Source organism: Rhopalosiphum maidis, chromosome 1, assembly GCF_003676215.2.
Source record: "Rhopalosiphum maidis isolate BTI-1 chromosome 1, ASM367621v3, whole genome shotgun sequence".
Classification (NCBI taxonomy): domain Eukaryota; kingdom Metazoa; phylum Arthropoda; class Insecta; order Hemiptera; family Aphididae; genus Rhopalosiphum; species Rhopalosiphum maidis.
The window spans coordinates 65,616,406-65,634,552 of NC_040877.1; the positions used below are offsets into that span (position 1 = coordinate 65,616,406).

The 18,147-nt window shown below is 26.7% G+C and overlaps 3 protein-coding genes across 5 annotated transcripts; 1 reads left to right on the plus strand and 2 right to left on the minus strand.

Moving 5' to 3' along the window:
• Positions 1 to 57: 57 nt before the first annotated feature.
• LOC113550616 (proline-rich protein 36) lies at positions 58 to 12,287 on the minus strand. Of its 3 annotated transcripts, XM_026952563.1 has the most exons (13): positions 12,101 to 12,287; positions 11,741 to 11,820; positions 10,150 to 10,179; positions 9,312 to 9,338; positions 8,396 to 8,439; positions 7,403 to 7,483; positions 7,120 to 7,326; positions 6,865 to 7,051; positions 6,605 to 6,777; positions 6,415 to 6,516; positions 5,705 to 5,941; positions 1,696 to 3,898; positions 58 to 506 (listed from the first exon to the last, which is right to left on the minus strand). In XM_026952563.1, the coding sequence occupies exons 2-13, from the start codon at positions 11,793 to 11,795 to the stop codon at positions 427 to 429; spliced, it is 3,426 nt and encodes a 1,141-aa protein (XP_026808364.1). In that variant the 5' UTR covers positions 11,796 to 11,820; positions 12,101 to 12,287; the 3' UTR covers positions 58 to 426. The 3 variants fall into 3 exon arrangements, with proteins under 3 accessions (XP_026808364.1, XP_026808365.1, XP_026808366.1); XM_026952564.1 differs by lacking the exon at positions 9,312 to 9,338; XM_026952565.1 differs by lacking the exons at positions 9,312 to 9,338; positions 10,150 to 10,179.
• A 147-nt stretch (positions 12,288 to 12,434) lies between these two features.
• LOC113550619 (eukaryotic translation initiation factor 3 subunit L) lies at positions 12,435 to 14,888 on the plus strand. Its single transcript, XM_026952568.1, has 9 exons — positions 12,435 to 12,620; positions 12,702 to 12,871; positions 12,936 to 13,020; positions 13,085 to 13,211; positions 13,275 to 13,672; positions 13,732 to 13,902; positions 13,963 to 14,255; positions 14,362 to 14,569; positions 14,641 to 14,888. The coding sequence occupies exons 1-9, from the start codon at positions 12,606 to 12,608 to the stop codon at positions 14,773 to 14,775; spliced, it is 1,602 nt and encodes a 533-aa protein (XP_026808369.1). The 5' UTR covers positions 12,435 to 12,605; the 3' UTR covers positions 14,776 to 14,888.
• LOC113550621 (protein SMG9) lies at positions 14,791 to 17,968 on the minus strand. Its single transcript, XM_026952569.1, has 9 exons — positions 17,649 to 17,968; positions 17,386 to 17,570; positions 17,255 to 17,307; positions 17,024 to 17,201; positions 16,653 to 16,946; positions 16,442 to 16,589; positions 16,227 to 16,383; positions 15,870 to 15,990; positions 14,791 to 14,991 (listed from the first exon to the last, which is right to left on the minus strand). Exons 1-9 carry the CDS (start codon positions 17,700 to 17,702, stop codon positions 14,913 to 14,915), a joined length of 1,269 nt encoding a protein of 422 aa, XP_026808370.1. The 5' UTR covers positions 17,703 to 17,968; the 3' UTR covers positions 14,791 to 14,912.
• Positions 17,969 to 18,147: the final 179 nt, after the last annotated feature.

Below are 18,147 nucleotides of genomic sequence, written 5' to 3' on the forward strand. Positions count from 1 at the left end.
GCTTTTTATTTCTAGATATCTATACTCTTGCAAAAAAAAAACTGATCATACGCTTATTAAACACAAATTGTTTATTTTGATTAAAAACCTAACATAATTTTACTTTGATTTTAATTAAAAACATTGGTATACACAATTTTTTTAAACAAATTATTTGAAAAATTAAGCATTAAAAATTGTAATATGAACTTATCAGACAACTAATGAGTTTAGAGAGAATGAAAACAATTTTTTTATTTACATAATACACCATGACCCATATATTCTAATTGAATTCTAAACAATTTTTAAATAAATGGACTTAATAATAATTATAAAATGAAAATACTTTCAATTATAGTATAAACAATATCAGTCATTTGACTTAGTACAAAAGTAAATATTGATAATGAAAACAATTACATTTTTTTAACATTTATAAATCTATTATTGTGAAACTTCGTCGAGTTTTACTGTAGATGATTGAGGAGGAACTGATTCCTCTTGTTCAGCTGGTTTCTCATGAACTATTAACATACAAATATAATAATAATAATTAATAAATACATAAAGTCCTTCATTTAAATTAAAAACTATTGGTAGAGAAAAATGATAAATATCCTCAGTTACTTCTGAAAGAAAAACAAATTAAATATTTTGAAAAAAATAATAATAATACAGTAGAATCTCAATAATCTGGCTGTTCTATAATCTGATATGTCCAGTAATCTGGCTATATTAACCTATACGTACTAATATTTATTTATATATAAAGTTACTATTGTAAACGATAAAACAAAGTAAATAACAGATTAAATCCGAATAAACTTATTAGATATTTTATCTTTATTCAGTTAACATTGAAGTATAATAAGGTTATTCATTTTTTTATTTTTCAACAAGTAAAATGCGTTTTTATGTAAACCCTCATTAATCCACAGTTTTCGTTAATACGGCAGTAGCGTGGTCTGATATCTGTTGGATTACCGAGATTCTATTGCACTAATCAAATGTATTATTTAACTATATTATTCAATTGGTTTAATATTAAAATAAAAAGACAATTCTTTTATTTTGTTTGAGATATTGATAGAAAGTCAATTGAATTGTTACTAATAAATAAAGCACTATAATTTTAATAAATAACACACATTAAAAACTTAACAAAGTTAAGTTCAAAAAATCTGATATATAATTTATAAACAAATTTTATTATTATTTTACTAAACATTTTTAATATAAACTCATAGAGGTAGGATTCAAAATCACTAAAATATTTAACTCAATTGTAAAATTTAAAAACTCAGTCCTCCTCCATTCCACTATTGTTAAAAATTCTGGCACACACAAAACTAGAGTCACTTTTATCTGTGTTGCATGAAATACAAATCAAAGCACACCACTAGCAACTGCAGAAGGAACCCACAGTAAAAGAAATCATACCATCAGACACACCCAAAACTTACAGATATATAAAGCCACATCAAACCAAAAAACCAAAAAATAGTTTAAGAACATCTCATTCCAACATCTGTCAAAATCGCTGTATCACCTGATTAACCACTTCACATCATCAACAAATTAAAATCTATCCATAACCCTTTTTTAATTGCCCTAACTTCCTTATTAAATAAAATCCCACTCCATAACACACATCATATCTTCTATACACCCATGGCATGTAAAATGTTAATACATTTTAAATAATAAAAATACCTGTATTTAGTTCAGTTGATTTCACTTCATCAATTAATTGCTTATTGTCATCATTTGGTTTTTCAGATGGTCCAGAAATTGAAGGTGTGTTATACATATTTTCAAGTGGTGGTTGATTTGTATCTTGATTAACAGTGCCTATTTGTTGAGGATATGCAACACGTGGAGGTGGTGGCGGATACTGTTGATAAGGAGCCTGATGATAATATGGATGTGGTGTATACTGAGGATATGGTTGTGGGGGGTATGTGTAAGGCCTGGGTGGCATCGCTTGTGATGAGTAAGGTTGCTGTTGTGGATATGGAGGAAACCCAGTTGACGGGGTTGATGATGGAGCTCCTTGAGAGGGGGGAATTTGTGGAGGCTGCATCACACCTGAATGGGGTTGTTGTGGAGCAGCATTTGCGGGAGCTTGATTTGGTGGATATACACCCGGAACACTAACTTGAGAGTTCTGTGATAGTTGAAATGGAGGTACTTGAGCATAAGAAGACTGTGATAATGTTGGGTATGGCTGAGTTGAAGGAGCAGAATAAGCTTTAGGTTCTGGTAATTTTGGTGGTGATTCTGTAGTTGATGACACAACATTTGAAGGTGAATCTGATCCCATTGCTGGTGGAATAGAAGATGGTGGCGGTACCATGACTGAAGGGGGTTGTGGTTGACTTTGAGATTGAGATTGTGGCTGTTGATTTTGAGACTGTGGTGGTTGTAATTGCGACTGTGGTGGTTGTAATTGCGATTGCGGTGGTTGTAATTGCGATTGCGGTGGTTGTAATTGCGATTGCGGTGGTTGTAATTGCGACTGTGGTGGTTGTAATTGCGATTGCGGAGGTTGCAATTGAGGCTGTGCTGGAAGTGGTTGTGGCTGCAGTTGTGTTTGAGGAGTTTGTAATTGTTGTGGAAGTGGTGACTGCAATTGTTGTATCTGTGGGGAAGGTAATTGTTGTGTCTGTGGAGTTTGTAATTGAGGCTGTGGAGATTGTTGTTGTGGAGGTGTTTGAATTGATGATTGATGTACAGGAGACTGTTGTGGAATTTGTGGCTGCTGTTGAAGTTGAGTCTGTAATGAATGTTGTTGGGGAGTATGTGGTAGAGAAGAAAGTTGTTGAGAAGCATGTGGCTGTAAAGACTGTTGTTGTGGAACGTGTGGTGGTAAAGGCTGTTGTTGTGGGGTATGTGGTTGTAAAAGTTGTTGCTGTGGAACATGTGGCTGCAAAGGTTGTTGTTGAGGAGGGTTTGGCTGTAAAGGCTGTTGTTGAGGAGGGTTTGGCTGTAAAGGCTGTTGTGGGGCATGAGGCTGTAAAGGCTGTTGTGGGGCATGGGGCTGTAAAGGTTGTTGTGGAGCATGCGGCGGTAAAAGCTGTTGCTGTTGAGTATGTGGCTGCAAAGGTTGTTGTTGAGAAGGATGCAGCTGTAAAGGTTGTTGTTGAGGAGGATGTGGCTGTAAAGGCTGCTGCTGCTGTGGAGTAGATGGCTGTAAAGACTGCTGCTGTGGAGTAGATGGCTGTAAAGACTGCTGCTGTGGAGTAGATGGCTGTAAAGGTTGCTGTTGTGGAGTAGATGGCTGTAAAGGCTGCTGCTGTGGAGTAGATGGTTGTAAAGGCTGTTGCTGTTGTGTAGATGGTTGTAAAGACTGTTGCTGCACTACATTTGACTGTAAGGGTTGTTGAAGATGATTCAGTGGCTGCAATTGTGGTTGAGGAGAGTGTTGTTGTTGAGGTTGCGGCTGTGAAGAGACTTGTTCTGGTGGTTGTTGTGATGCTGTAGGTGCTGGTTGCTGTGGTATTTGCTGAAAAGAATTATGTGGCTGCAATAGCTGTTGTATTTCAGGTTGAGACTGTGGCAATTGGTGCAATGAAGGTTGTCCTTGTGGTAATTGTTGTAATAAAGGTTGTGCTTGAGGCAATTGTTGTAATGAAGGCTGTGGCTGTAAAATTTGTTGTTGAGGAGGTTGTAGTGATTGTTGAGAAGGTTGAGGTTGCAGAGGTTGTGTTTGAGATAATTGTTGTTGAAACTGTGATTGGGCTTGGAATTGAGTAGGTTGTTGTGATTGAATTTGTGGTAGCTGTGGCTCTTTTAATAATTGGGGTTGAGGTTGATTCGAGGATTGTGGCGGAGAAGTAGCAATTTCTCCATTTTCTCTAGTTTCTGTTATTACAAGCTGTTCAGATTTTGATGAACTGTCTGAAGTTATACCAGACTAAACATAAAAAAAAGAATAAAATTAATAATACTAATAATAACTTATATACATTAACCAAGCTTATATTAGAAGAATAATCATTCATTTTTATTTTACTGTTACTATTAATAAATAATATATATTTTATATTGTTATAAGCTTTTGGTCAATATAATCAGCAATGATATAATGTAAGAGATAGAATAAAATTTGCTATTCAGTAATTGAAATAATTAAGTTTTTAACACATAATCAAATATTATTCAAATCACTTTTTTTATACTTGAAAAATATTAAGAGAAATGAGATACAAAAATATACATAGGAGCTTAGATTCACGATTCTTCAACAAAATACTTAAATTATATAATCATTATTGATAGTATTAATGACAAATCCAGGGAGAGATTATAGGGGCACTTGTTCCCCAAAACAACTATAGATACATTTTGAAAGTCATTTTTTTATTTATACATCGCTAATTTAAAAACTAAATAAATACCAATATAATGTTGGATAGTTGGTATAGACATTTTATTCGTATATTTTATATTAATTTAATATATAATTATTATAATTTATAATTAATTTACTAAAAATATAATATGTTCCCCTTAGAAAAATATCTGAATACACTGCTGGATAAGGTATAAGCATTATAAGCTATAAAGTGTAGCTGTTATGAATTTTAACTATTATTTAATAAAAACTAGACAGTAAAACATTGATATTCAGTTAGTATTATATAGTTGAGATATAAATAATAAATAATTAATACTGAAAATGAAAACCTTATAATTATACTAAAAAAGGGGGTATCGCTCTGCTGTATAGTAGAGATGGAGAGTAGGTCACTGATCTGTCTCTATAATGGCTGTGTTAAATTTGAATGCAATGACAGGTATCGTTGTATACAAAAAACAATTCTGAACGGAGATGATTTGTCAGTCAATGATAATTAGTAAGATATATTATATTAATACCTATATTTAAATTGTAATATATCATTATTTTACATGATTTTGAAAAAAATTTTCATTTCATACGCTCATAATATTTTTTCTATGTTGACGCTGAATTTTTTTTTTTACAGTTACTTGAAGGAAATCTTATGGTTAACCTTGTATTGGGTTTTTTAACCTTAGGTATAAATCACAAAAATTTTATGAGTTTTCAACTTTAAAATTCCTTGCAAATTTTTGCAATTTTGATATATTTTGTAAATTTATGAACTTTAAATGCTTATAAACAAAAATAATGACTAACAATTTTTGATTTTTTTTTTACTATGATAAGTACAACTTATAATAAACCTTGTATTAAATTTTAAAGATTTTTTAAATAGCCAAATTTTTTTATCGGCATTTCAAGAAAAAAACTTAGAAAAGTAGAAAATTTTCAATTGTCTATAAGTAGCTTAAAAATATTTTGAAAATTTAGTCGTAAATAGATAACACTAATATAAACATTTGGTGAAAATTTCAAGTATTTACAATAATTTGTTTATGAGTTACAGCAAAATCAAAAAATCAATTTTGTCAAAAGTGGTCATGCGTAAAAATTCCCGTTTTTATGAGAAAACTACTGGATATTTTTTTACTTTTGACCCCCCTAAGTACAAATTAGACGAATTTACCTTTTCAAAGAAGGGCAGAAGTCAAAAATCAAAGCATTATTACTACTCCAAAACTTGATGACAGACACAAAAATAAAAAAAAAACACATCTCTGTAAAATTAATACATTCATCACTCCGTTCAGAATCTAATTTCTTATTTTTTTAATAAATTATAAAAATTAATATACCAATATTTCTACATTTTACCTCAACTTCCATATTTGAACTATCATCAGTGGTACTAGAAGGAACTACACATGAAGTGTCTTCTTCAATTGATGGTATAGCTCCATTTTGTTCTAATTGTTGTTCACAATGTACTTTAGAAAATTCTTCAGGAGGTCCTGGTGGGCACACAGTTTTAGTTCGTTCTTTTTGCAACATTTCCACCTGGCGTTCTACCATTTTTTGAAATGCTTCTTCTGATACAGCTTGAACACAGTGCTTAAAAAATAAGTAAACAATAAATTTATATTTAGGGTTATATAGTATCAATAGTGGTCATATGAGGATATAAAGGGGAGTACTACAGGAGCTGAAGTCACTCCCTTAAGCCTTAGGTACCTACTTAAAATATTTCAAAACTTAAACTTAATGCCTATACTTTTAGGTGCTTGAAGTAAAATTTTTCATTTAGCCCCCTCTCCCCTTATTAAATTTCTAGATCCACGCCTAACAGTGGTATATTTACACTGTTTTAACCACTATGAAAACACTACCAATTACTTATATCATTCATAAATATGTATAATAAATAATGATTCATATAAAGTAGCGCTGAACTCAAATTTTAAAATTGTTGTCCCACTCACCCAGTTTATATGATAAATTTATTTAAGAAGTGAAGCGATTGAACATGATATATGAGTTTGGCACTACTGTGCATATATATTAAATTATAAATATATTAATAATACTTTTTTTAATTCTTGTTGGAATGTGTCACTACATTCAATAAATTTTCTTTTTTTAGTATCAAATTTTTCTTCAATTTGTTGTAATTCTGCCTCTAATTTTTTCTAAAATTAAAAATAAAAAATTAAATGTTTGTATGATTAATTTATTATTTATAATGTATGCGTATACTGTATACTGTATAATTTATACCTGATGCATGGTTAAGCTTTGAACTTGTCTCTTTAAAACTTGCATACGTGCAGTAGTGACCACTGATCGTACATCAGGGACAACACTATCAGAAAATATTTCATTAATTAATCTATGATTTCTTATATATCTAGCATAAGCTATGTGCTTCACACTGAATCCATCATCTTGATCTAAAATATAAAAATAATATGTATAGGTAAATATTTATTAATATTATATTTATATTTTATTTCACAGTTTATATTATTTATGTATACCTTCTTCATCTTCAGCTGGTTGTATTTCAATTCTCCTATCAGCAGCAGCTTGTTTACCACCGCCTGTTGATCTTTCATGTGGTTCTCTATCTTCTACTTGATTCAATTTACCTTTATTCTTTGCTTGTAAATAAGCTAAGTAAGCCGGTGATGTATGATATAACTTCATAGCTTTTTCATAAGTCAACTTAAATATATAAATATCATAAATAAGTTATTAAAATGAAAAGTTATATCTTAACAATTAATTAGTACCTTTTCTGATTCATAATCATCGATGTATTCTTGTTTGTTATCATCTGGAAGATCCCTCCACATTTGTCCAATAATTTTACCAATTTCCCATAACTTCAAATCAGGATTACTTGCCTTTACTTGATCCCAAACTTTCCGACTGTATCGCATGTATGGCATAAGAGGTTTTTCAGGTGGTTTGGGAGGTTTAATACCACGAGCATCAGCCTTTAAGATTATTTAAATATGCAATTGATTAATTAATGAATACAATAATAATAAAAAAAATAAGAATATTGCTTACAGCCGCTTTTGATATTTTTTGAGGATGAAATGCTGGATTTCCATGGCTATTTGGAATGAATGGACTTTGATTTTGATCTTTCTATAAGTAAACCATTTATTATGTTATATTAATTATAAAAATATTTAATATACTTGAAAAACTAATAATGTTAAAAACATTGTAAGATAAGTTAAAAAATTCATATTATCATCTTTTAACAGATTTTAAAATTGTATGATATTACATAATAACTATTTAGAGGATGCAAACGCACTATTTGTTTTCTCTCTGACCCAAGTGCAACACAGCAAATTTTACGTTCACAATAATGACTATAACTATATTAATTTCTCTAATTAGAGTGAAATGACCTATTATAAAATTTCAAGTTAAGAACATTATCTAAGTCATATCATAAGCATTTTATTATATTTTAATATTAAAGAAAGTTATGAGTTTTTTAAAACTGTAAATTAGCTATACATCGTAAAAAACTCTCGTTTTAAAATTAAAATATAATAAAATGATTTTGAGATGCTCTAGATAATATTTCTTAACTTTAAATTTTATATGAGGTTATTCACTCTAATTTGAGAAATTAATATGGTTATAGTCATTATTGTGAATGTAAAATTTGCTATGTTGAAAAAGATAACAAATACTCCGCAAACACTCTCTTAAAGTACAATACAATTTTTAAAAATATTAATTTTAACTATGTTTAAATTATTATTATTTTATGTTTCAAACAAATTTAAGTGACATCTAGTTGACAAATTAGTTAAACAAATGAAAATTAAATAGGCAATGTAAATTTTTTTTTTCCATGTTCTAATCTTGGCTTTATAAGGTTATACTTCCCTCTTGTGAGTAGTCTTTGCTCTTATTTATTTTTATAAAGTAACTGAGATAAATTTTTTTAACAAAATAGAGGCCTCTAACCCTACATTTTGCCTTTGGCGTATAATATACTTATTGTCTAAAATTGTGTTACATTAATCAAATACTTACAGATCCAGATAATTGGCTAGAACTTCCACCAGGTCTTAAACGTTCTGTAATATAGTTAATATATGTTATATAATCTATTCATTAATTAAAACTTAACTACTTTTTTTTTAAGTTATTTTTTTATTTGATAAACAATAAATTGTTATTCACAAATTGTTATATTTACAATTTGTTGACATAAATAATTAATTTAATTTATAACTTAAGAGTTTATGCAATAAAAAAATTATCATTAGGTATATAATATTATTTTAACACCGTTAAAAAATTAACTAATTTTTATCATGTTTTGATTTTTACACAATATAATTTAATTCAAATCATTATTATTAAAGAAATGTACTAATAAAGTTATATTTTAATTGATTAAAAAATAAAACAAATTTCTTCATTTCAAAAAATAATATAAAACAGTGGTCAAAATAAATAATATTACTGTAATCAATAAATCAAATTAATTAAACTAATAAAAGACTTTTACTGTGTTACTAATTAAATAATTTATAAATAAAATGTATGCCAAAGAAGACATAAAGTTGATTAAATAAAGAAATCGTATTAAGTCATATTATTACAATTAACATAGTTATGCATGCTATTACATGCTGATAACATACAGTTATAAAAAAACATGCTATTAATTCAAATCTAGTAAATACTTATTACATAAAGCACAATAATAAGAAGCAAGTGATACTTCAAAAATATTTCCAATTATATATAAAGTAAACAATTGTCCAAAAAGAAAATATAAAATAATATGTATATTTTTTAATATCACTTGTTTCTTACCAATTTAAAACAACATATAAGTTATAAGTATATAAGTATTAACCTATTTTTTATCTAAGTATCTAAGAAAAGTCATGCATATTAGTAACAGAATAAATTAAATAAGTAAATAAGACTTACTAACCATTTTGATAGGATCCCGTTTTAGTCGCTGAAAAAATTAGGAAACTATTCACACATTGTATTACTTGTTTTAAGGTAAAAATCCTCACTAATAGTTCATTTGAAAAAATTTATTTTGCTCACATTAATTACAAAGAAGAATTAAATAAAAAATACTCAAAAATGTAAAAAGAAAAGAATAGAAGAACATTTAGAGTTTAGATTTTAATTATTTTATGCAATAAAAAGTATAAACCCTTATTAAACATATTTATTAAAATAATTAAATTTAAAGCCAAATAGTTCTGTAACAATTGAACTTTTTTAATCGTGCACTGATTTATATCCACCACCAAACTTCTGGCCACAAAAAAATGTTGGAATATATTAGCTGTATACATTTATAAAATAAAACAGTTATACAAGGTTTTTTTAAAAAAAAAACTTCCAGTCAATAAAAAAAAAATTATTTAATAAATTAAATATATTTGTTTTAAATTTCTAAATAAATAATATGTTTTCAGTCAAGTTAATTATACTTGAGTTATTTTTTAGTTCCAAATTCTATGAAATTTATCAAACATTTTAGCATGTTAAATAAATGAATAATTAAATAATTAATAGGTATAGCTATTTAATATTATAATTTTAAAACCTTGTACATTTATTATTATGTCAACATATTTAAATAATATCTTGAACATCGAAGATGTAATTTAATTGCGGGTACTTTTTAAATACCAAAAATAATAGTGAAAAATATTTTTTTTTAAATATTGTGATTTTTGGTATGTGTGCAAAAATGAGTGCATCTTAAACTTTATATGGCTTTAGAGAATTATTTAACATATACAATTTACCTTTTAATATGTTGAATGTGACTGGAGCACCTGTGGGCACACATTTTACAAGCTCAAATCCAAAGAATTAAAAAAAAATCTAACTAAAAGTATAATAAGACTATAATAATACATGCAGAATTGCAGATTCAATCATACAATCTATAAATAATAGATTATAAATTGTTATATTTTATTTTTGATCTTAAATATATTTAAATAAAAATGTATAATAACATAGAAGATTTTCAGTGTAAATAGACATTAATGATACTAACTAGATTAATTCTTGAATATTTTTTATAATTTCAGTCAATACTATCATTATAAAAATAAAAAATAATATACTTTGACTTCATGATATAAAAATATCTGAATATCTGATATAAATATGTTTACTACTAGACTAGTAAAATTAAGTGCTGATCATGAAATGGATTTATTGATTTTTATCAGACATATGGGCATAGAGATTAATAATTAAATATTTTGAAGTATTTAAAATCTGTATTTAAACACAGATTTAAATTACACTAATTATTAAAATTTCTGAATAAATTAAAGCAGCAAATTAAATATTGTATAGTATCCAATAGTAATTTTTTTTATCAAAAAAGGAAATCAAATTTATGGTTTCCATAATTTAATACCTTTAAACACTATGTGACTAAACCTCTATAAAGCTATTTTTTTTATATATAATATATAGCAATAATCATGCTTTGAAAAATATTTTATCGAGTTCATATAAATATAAAATGAAATAAATTACAGGCTGATTCAATAAAGCAATCACAATAGTTTGACATGCATTAACTTTGTTTTTTTAATATTTATATTTTACCAATCAAAAATTATGTTTTGTAAATAGAAACCATAATGTATAATTTCAAAATATAAAGCAGTAATACAGTATACCTTCTTACAAATTTAAAATATAATAAAATATGGAAAATTATAGAATTGTAGCAATAGGTGACCGGGAAGTTGTTGGCTGTTATTTTACTTATCTGCTTATATAAACTTTATACATTAGACAATTAAAAATAAAAATATATTATTTAGAAACTTACATTTAACTTGTATTTTTAATTCAGGTTATGAAATACAAAAAATAGTTTACCATTTAAATGGAGAAGTTAATGATGGTTACAATAATCCAAACATAGGTATACTCCATTTATCAAGAGAACGCAATTTGATCATCCAAACAATAAAATTTCTCCCACCATACGATCGTTGCCATATCACTGGTGATGGGTGATGCACAGATCACAACAAATTTTGATTGGCATCAAGTTGCGTTCTCTCAGTGAATGGAGTATAGTAGAAATGTTAGCATTTTGTATAACTAAAATATATTTTTTTTTCAAATAAGTCATGAATTTTCATGTACTATAAACAAAATTTCTGAATAATTATGATTGCTGATAATATTATAACAAATCAATATTAATTATATAATCAAACATCTACCTATCTAAATTAATAAAATATTCAAACATTAAAACCTAAGTAATAGCAATAAAAAATAAAACAAAATTTGCACTAATTAATAAAATAACAAATAATATATTTGAGTAAAATATAAATATATCAATATAACACTTACGAGCTGGAGACTGTTGATTTATAGCTATTTGTTTGTATGTTGAAGGAAGCGCCATAGTTCCAAACAATTATAAAATAGTTCTATAATTAGGTCATAAAAAACAATTAATTGGAATGATAATTTACAAATTTAAAACTTTTAAATACAATTTATTTAGTATTTATGTAACAAAACTGATTACTTAGTGTCAAAGTCCAACTAATAAAAAAAAGATTTATATTTTATATAGAAATTACTATAAACCACACTATATTACAATTTATAAGATATATGTATATATTATGCTATTCAATTTTTAAATGGATATAATATTTAGCGTACACGTAATATAGTAGTCATTTAACATTCAAATTCACTCACTTTAATTCAGGATTGGACGCGGGCAGCTTACTCGGCTTTGAAACAGTTCGGTAGTCAGTAGTTCAGCTTCCACAATAATCAATATTTACTAAATAATAAATATTAGTATATTAATACTAATGTACAAATGTAGTAGAATTTATAGTTTTAGCGACATGTCAACGCCAAGAGCCGACATTTTTTTTGCTCCGCTTGTGTTTTTATCACACATCAACAATGGTAACAGCCAAACAACCAACAATACAATCATATACAACCATGGTAGAATATATCACACCACCATCATAAGCATACATGACGATTTTTTTTTAGGTTAAGTATATTCGGTGTTATGTTGTCAATTGACAATTTTTGCCATTTAGTCTTCAGTATTTACTCTTTACTTCTAATTATTCTTTAAAATATTACATCTTGAAGAATTTTTCGTAATTTATTGTGATTATTTTCTCGTAGTCATACCTTTGTCTTATACTCGTTTATTGTTGATCTGAATAACATTTAAACTATGGAATACGATCAGGTAAAACTTATGAAAATAAATTAACTTTGTTTATTTAAACAATGTTATATTTTTTAAATTATTTTGTTGAAAAATGTATAGACGGAATACGATGGTGATACCTACTACAATAATTATAACGATGACAGATATAGCGATGCTGATCCGTACGAGCCCAAAATGCCTGAGATTATTAAGAAATTTTTACTGTACTTCAGGAATGCCATTAATGAAGGAATGGTGTATGAAATGCAAAATTTATATGAAAACACGTATGTTTATTGTTAAAATATAATTTGTACGTAATTTTATAGTTTTTAACTCTGTATTATCAAGGTTCCCAAAATTATCTGATCAATATTTCGACAAAGCTCCATGGCCTAGTGATAAAGAAGTCCGTACAATTATGGATGATGATAAAGTACTTAAAATTAGTTATTATTAATATTGTCTATTAAATTAACTTAAATTAAATTGATTTTTAGACATTCCTGATGCTGTACAAAGAACTTTATTATCGACATATATTTGCTCGTGTACCGAATGGACCTTCAACAAAACAACGTTTTGGATCGTTTTACAATTACTGTGATCTATTCAATTATATCTTTAGTGAGTGAATTTTGTTTTTTAAACTATTAAATGAAATAATTTATTTATAATTATAATTTATAGCATGCGAAACTCCAGTACCATTAGAATTACCTGACCAGTGGTTATGGGAGCTTGTTGATGAATTTGTATATCAATTCCAATCCTTTACTCAATTTCGTTCTCGTAGTCGTAAATCACAAGAAGAAATTGAAATGCTTGCCTCTAATAATGAAGTATGGAATGTATTGTTGGTTTTAAATGTGCTGCATTCATTCATTAATAAATCTAATATCAAATTTCAATTGGAAGTTACTGCAAGTGGGGGGGATCCAGATTCGGTAGCTGGAGAATTTGGCCGTCACTCTTTGTATAAAATGTTGGGTTATTATTCAATGATTGGACTGCTGCGTTTACATAGTCTTTTTGGAGATTATTATTTGGCCATAAAGGTTTTGGAAAACATTGATATGCATAAAAAGGTAAAACTATTATATATTTATTGAACTTTATTTAATAAAACTAATGTTATGACCTATAGAATGCGTATAGTACAGTACCAGCATGTCACATTTCTACAGCTTACTATGTTGGATTTGCTTACATGATGATGCGTCGTTATTCTGATGCAATTCGAACATTTAGTTCAATTTTATTGTACATTCAAAGAACAAAACAACTTTTCCAAACTCGTACATATCAAAATGATCAAGTAAAATTAGCACTAAAATAGTTAATATTGTTTACTAATGTATTTTTGTACGTTTTATAGATTAACAAACAGACTGATCAGATGTACACATTATTAGCTATGTGTTTAGTATTGCATCCACAGTGTGTTGATGAGTCTATTCAACAAGTATTACGCGAAAAGAACTATACTGACAGAATGTTTAAAATGCAGTATGGTGATTTACAAGAGTTTGAAAATTGTTTCCAACTGGCTTGTCCTAAATTCTTGTCAATGGACCCAGCTGAAGATTCAGTTAAAGAAGCAGTGAAATATCAAACTTCTGTTTTTATGTCTGAAGTTAAACAACAAAAAATGTTGCCTACAATTCGCAGGTATATAAGTTATTAAATTATTTACTTTTTCCAACTTTATTACTTGTTTCCATTATTTGATGACATTATGGTATTTAAAAATTTAATTATAATTTACTTTTTATAGTTATTTGAAATTATACACAACCCTGCCAATTAATAAATTGGTGACATTTATGGCACAAGGACAACAAGGTCAACATGAAAGTAATGAACCTACTGATGATAAAGAAAACTTGACTAAACATTTATTGTGTTTTAAACACAAAATGAAAAATATTGTTTGGAATAAAGGTGCATCTGGATTAGATGGCTACTTTCATTCAGGATCTGAGGTTAGATCATAGTACTTACTTGATTTTTAAATTATATTTTTTATAACAATTTAAAAATTTATATATTCTAGTTGGACTTTTATATTGATCGTGATATGATACATATAGCAGATACCAAAGTTGCTCATCGTTATGGTGATTTCTTCATAAGAAAAGTATTGAAATTTGAAGAGCTTAATCGTAAGCTAAAATCTATAAAGGTTTAAGTTGAAATATTTTTTTTTGTAACAAGCTAGAATTATACTTTATTGTATAACAAAATTATATTCATTACATTTTTTGGTCATACATTATAATTAATTATGTTCATCTTTTAATTACAAACATTAAACTCTATGAAAAATTATGTCTGTAATCTATTATACTCATTAAAGAATTGACTTTTTTTTATTAAATCCCATACTTTGGCACAATAGTGAAACCTGTGAACATATTAAAAATTAGTATTAAGTTAAACAATTCAATTTACAATTAATTTAATCATATTTTTATCATTACATGTAGTAGTTGTAATTAAAAATTTTCAATATATATCTTAAAACTACTTTTTAGATCCTATTTAAATAATAGTTTATTAATAGTAATAAATAATAAGTATTTAATAATATTAATTTTGGATTCTATAAAATTTATAGTTAAATACAATAAATACAAGTGCTTTGAATTAAAAATGTTTTTGTACATATAAAATCCTTAACACATTGATCTAGTAGTTAAAAAGAAAAAAATGTGAAAATCACTGCTAGTCTGCTATATAGTTGGTTTTGAAAACGTAGTCATTGAGTTAATCACTGTAATGGATGTGATCATTGAGAATCAAATAGGAAATCACAAATGTTATGAAAAAACAATTTTGATATTAAAAATGAATTAATTAGTTTATTGATTTTACTATTAGAAGATGGAATAATTGATTGGCAATAAAATAGTAAATTGATAAATAAGCTATTATTTTATTTTAAACAATGAAGAGAGTGTCTCATCCATTTTACAAATGGACAACAGCAATTTTATGATTAATTTTTCTTTTTAATAAAAATAAATAAAAAAAAAGTATACATTTTTATTATTAATTTATTTGTATGTAAATATAATATAATTTAAAAGGTGGTAAATATTAATATTGCATCAGTTTATAAATTACCTAGACTGCCCGTCTTATTTACACTACATTATATATATTTATCAAGTTTTTAAGACAATTCCTTCAAAAACAATATTAACAATTTTATTCAGGAACATTATATTTTTTAATAAATTAAATGTCTCTTCAATCTATAAATAAGATAACAACACTTACCATGTTTTTTCTGTTAATTGGGTGTGTGTGAGAGGTGATATCGGTAAGCCTAGTAATTGTTTTCTGAATTCTCGTATTAAAATTGGTTGTCCTGGATGCATTTTATGATAACCATTTTTTTCTAGAAAATGATGCAATATTTATTAACTATTTTTTACTAACTACTAATGTAATAATATATATAATTTTTATCCACATACATCATAACAATATATTATATATAGTACAAAGTATTTAGTATAATGACAGTAGATTTATTTTACACATCAAAAATTTGAGTTTTAATAATTAAAATATAAATACTTATAAATAAAAAAAATGAATTATTATATATAGGAATATAAATACAGAACATACCAGAATTATTATCCTTTTCACTGTTAGCCAATACAAATAAATTAATTGGTTCACCACAGTTAAATTGGTTTAATTCACTTATAACATTGCCATTTGCAATACTAATTCCGCTTTGAATATGTAGACGAGATCGTGCAAATAATTGAGTATAAACATGCTAAAAAAATTTTTCATTGAAATGTATTTTAAGAGATTTTTAAATATTTGATTCATACTTGCACTGTTTTAATATGCTCAATACTGAAATCAGAATAAAATGATTTGTTTTGCACAAATACTATATGAGGAAAATATTCTACTAATTCCTCATTGCGATGTGAAGTAGGCATTGCCGGTTTTAACATTTCTGCTGTTTGCAATATTCTAGAAACAATGAAATACTTATTAAAATAAACAATGATAATTATAGATAAATAATTAACTTACTTAAATATATTGGGATCAAAAAACCAATCTTGCACTAATAACACTATATGACAAACTGATAATAAAAACGCAGTCAACTGCAAGGAAATCATTTCATTATCAACCAGTAAGCCTGACGGATCTATTGATTGACCCATTCGCTTGTGGCTAGCTGAATAGGCAATGGATGATGATAATATAGGTTGACAATCCAATAAAATGATTCTATTTTTAGTTATATAAGCATCAATACCAGCGGTACAGTTTTGTGTCGTTTCTAGATATTCAGAGGTGGAAGTTGTAAACAAATTTGGCCTGAAAATTAAAAAAATATATTTATTTACACGACACATTATTAAATAATGAAATAAAAAATAATAATATAAATGTACTTGTTTGCAATATCAGACATAAGTGTAGATTTTCCAACACCTTGTAGTCCTAGACAGCCAATAACTAAGAAATCCGTTTGGTCAAGTAAACAATTAGTTAAACCTTCATTGATAAATTGCATATAATCATCAATAACTTTAACTGGAGCTTTCATTTCAGTCTGAGGTTGTACTTGTTCTAATAATAGTTAATTATTATTTTGTTAAATAAAAGTAAAGTAAATAACTTACCTTCATTTCCTGATTTTTGTAAGCATGGCTGATAAGGTTCTTCCTTTTTAGTACTAAAATATTAACATAGGACTTAGGTAGTTAATAAAAATAAGATTTATAAGTAAAAGATAATAAATACAAATATTTACATGGTTTGAGGAATACACTTCTGAGTAGGTGATAGAGATCTATTTTCTGTATCTCGAGGTTTAATTAGTATTGTTGGTTGAGAATGACATTTTTCAGACTCTTGAATTCGTTCAATAGATCCATCACGTTTAGCTAGAACTATTGGTAATCGTTTGGAACCAAATTGTTTACGATCATCTTTTACCTAGGTAATTTCATTATTCATATAATTTTATCTAAATTAATGAATATTAATATCAAATATATAAAATATTGTACCTACCTTTTTAATTGGAGATTTTTTCATTTTATAATCTTCTGTATAACCTTGCGACATTTTAGTATGTTATATAAAAAATATTGTGCTAATAGGTATTCACATTTAGCAAATAATTTAAATCAAATGTTAATACATGTTTAAAATAGGTATCTATTTAAATATTAAATTATGATATTTTCATTTCACATCAAAATGATTACTTATTTAAAAAAAAATGACTTTTAGTATATTGCAGTATAGAAAATGACTATAAGAAAAATTCTAGTTTCTTAAAATTAAAAACATACCAAAACAAACAGTCTAATTTATTAAAGGTATCAATATTTTTAACTGGAATACAAAATATAAAATGAATTACAATTATAACTGATGGATTATACTTTCAACTTTGGATAAACATTAAACAATTGTTCAATAGAGAACAGTGAAACTTAAGGGCTATAAAAAAAAATATATTATTACTCATAAGTCGCTAAGCACTAAGTTAAAAGTTCTAAAAAGT

Bases quoted from the DNA above. Each gene is read 5' to 3' on its own strand.
- LOC113550616 (XM_026952563.1), bottom strand. From the start codon at position 11,795: ATGGCGCTTCCTTCAACATACAAACAAATAGCTATAAATCAACAGTCT. The intron at 9,339-10,149 runs GTAAATTGTATA...TAATTTTTTCAG, and splicing joins CACATTCAACATATTAAAAG to CGACTAAAACGGGATCCTAT. The intron at 7,484-8,395 runs GTAAGTATTTGA...GTTTACTTATAG, and splicing joins CTAGCCAATTATCTGGATCT to AAAGATCAAAATCAAAGTCC.
- LOC113550619 (XM_026952568.1), top strand. The intron at 13,673-13,731 runs GTAAAACTATTA...TATGACCTATAG, and splicing joins ACATTGATATGCATAAAAAG to AATGCGTATAGTACAGTACC. The intron at 14,570-14,640 runs GTTAGATCATAG...TATATATTCTAG, and splicing joins ACTTTCATTCAGGATCTGAG to TTGGACTTTTATATTGATCG.
- LOC113550621 (XM_026952569.1), bottom strand. From the start codon at position 17,702: ATGTCGCAAGGTTATACAGAAGATTATAAAATGAAAAAATCTCCAATT. The intron at 16,590-16,652 runs GTAAGTTAATTA...CATTGTTTCTAG, and splicing joins TTTGATCCCAATATATTTAA to AATATTGCAAACAGCAGAAA. The intron at 15,991-16,226 runs GTATGTTCTGTA...ATCATTTTCTAG, and splicing joins TGAAAAGGATAATAATTCTG to AAAAAAATGGTTATCATAAA.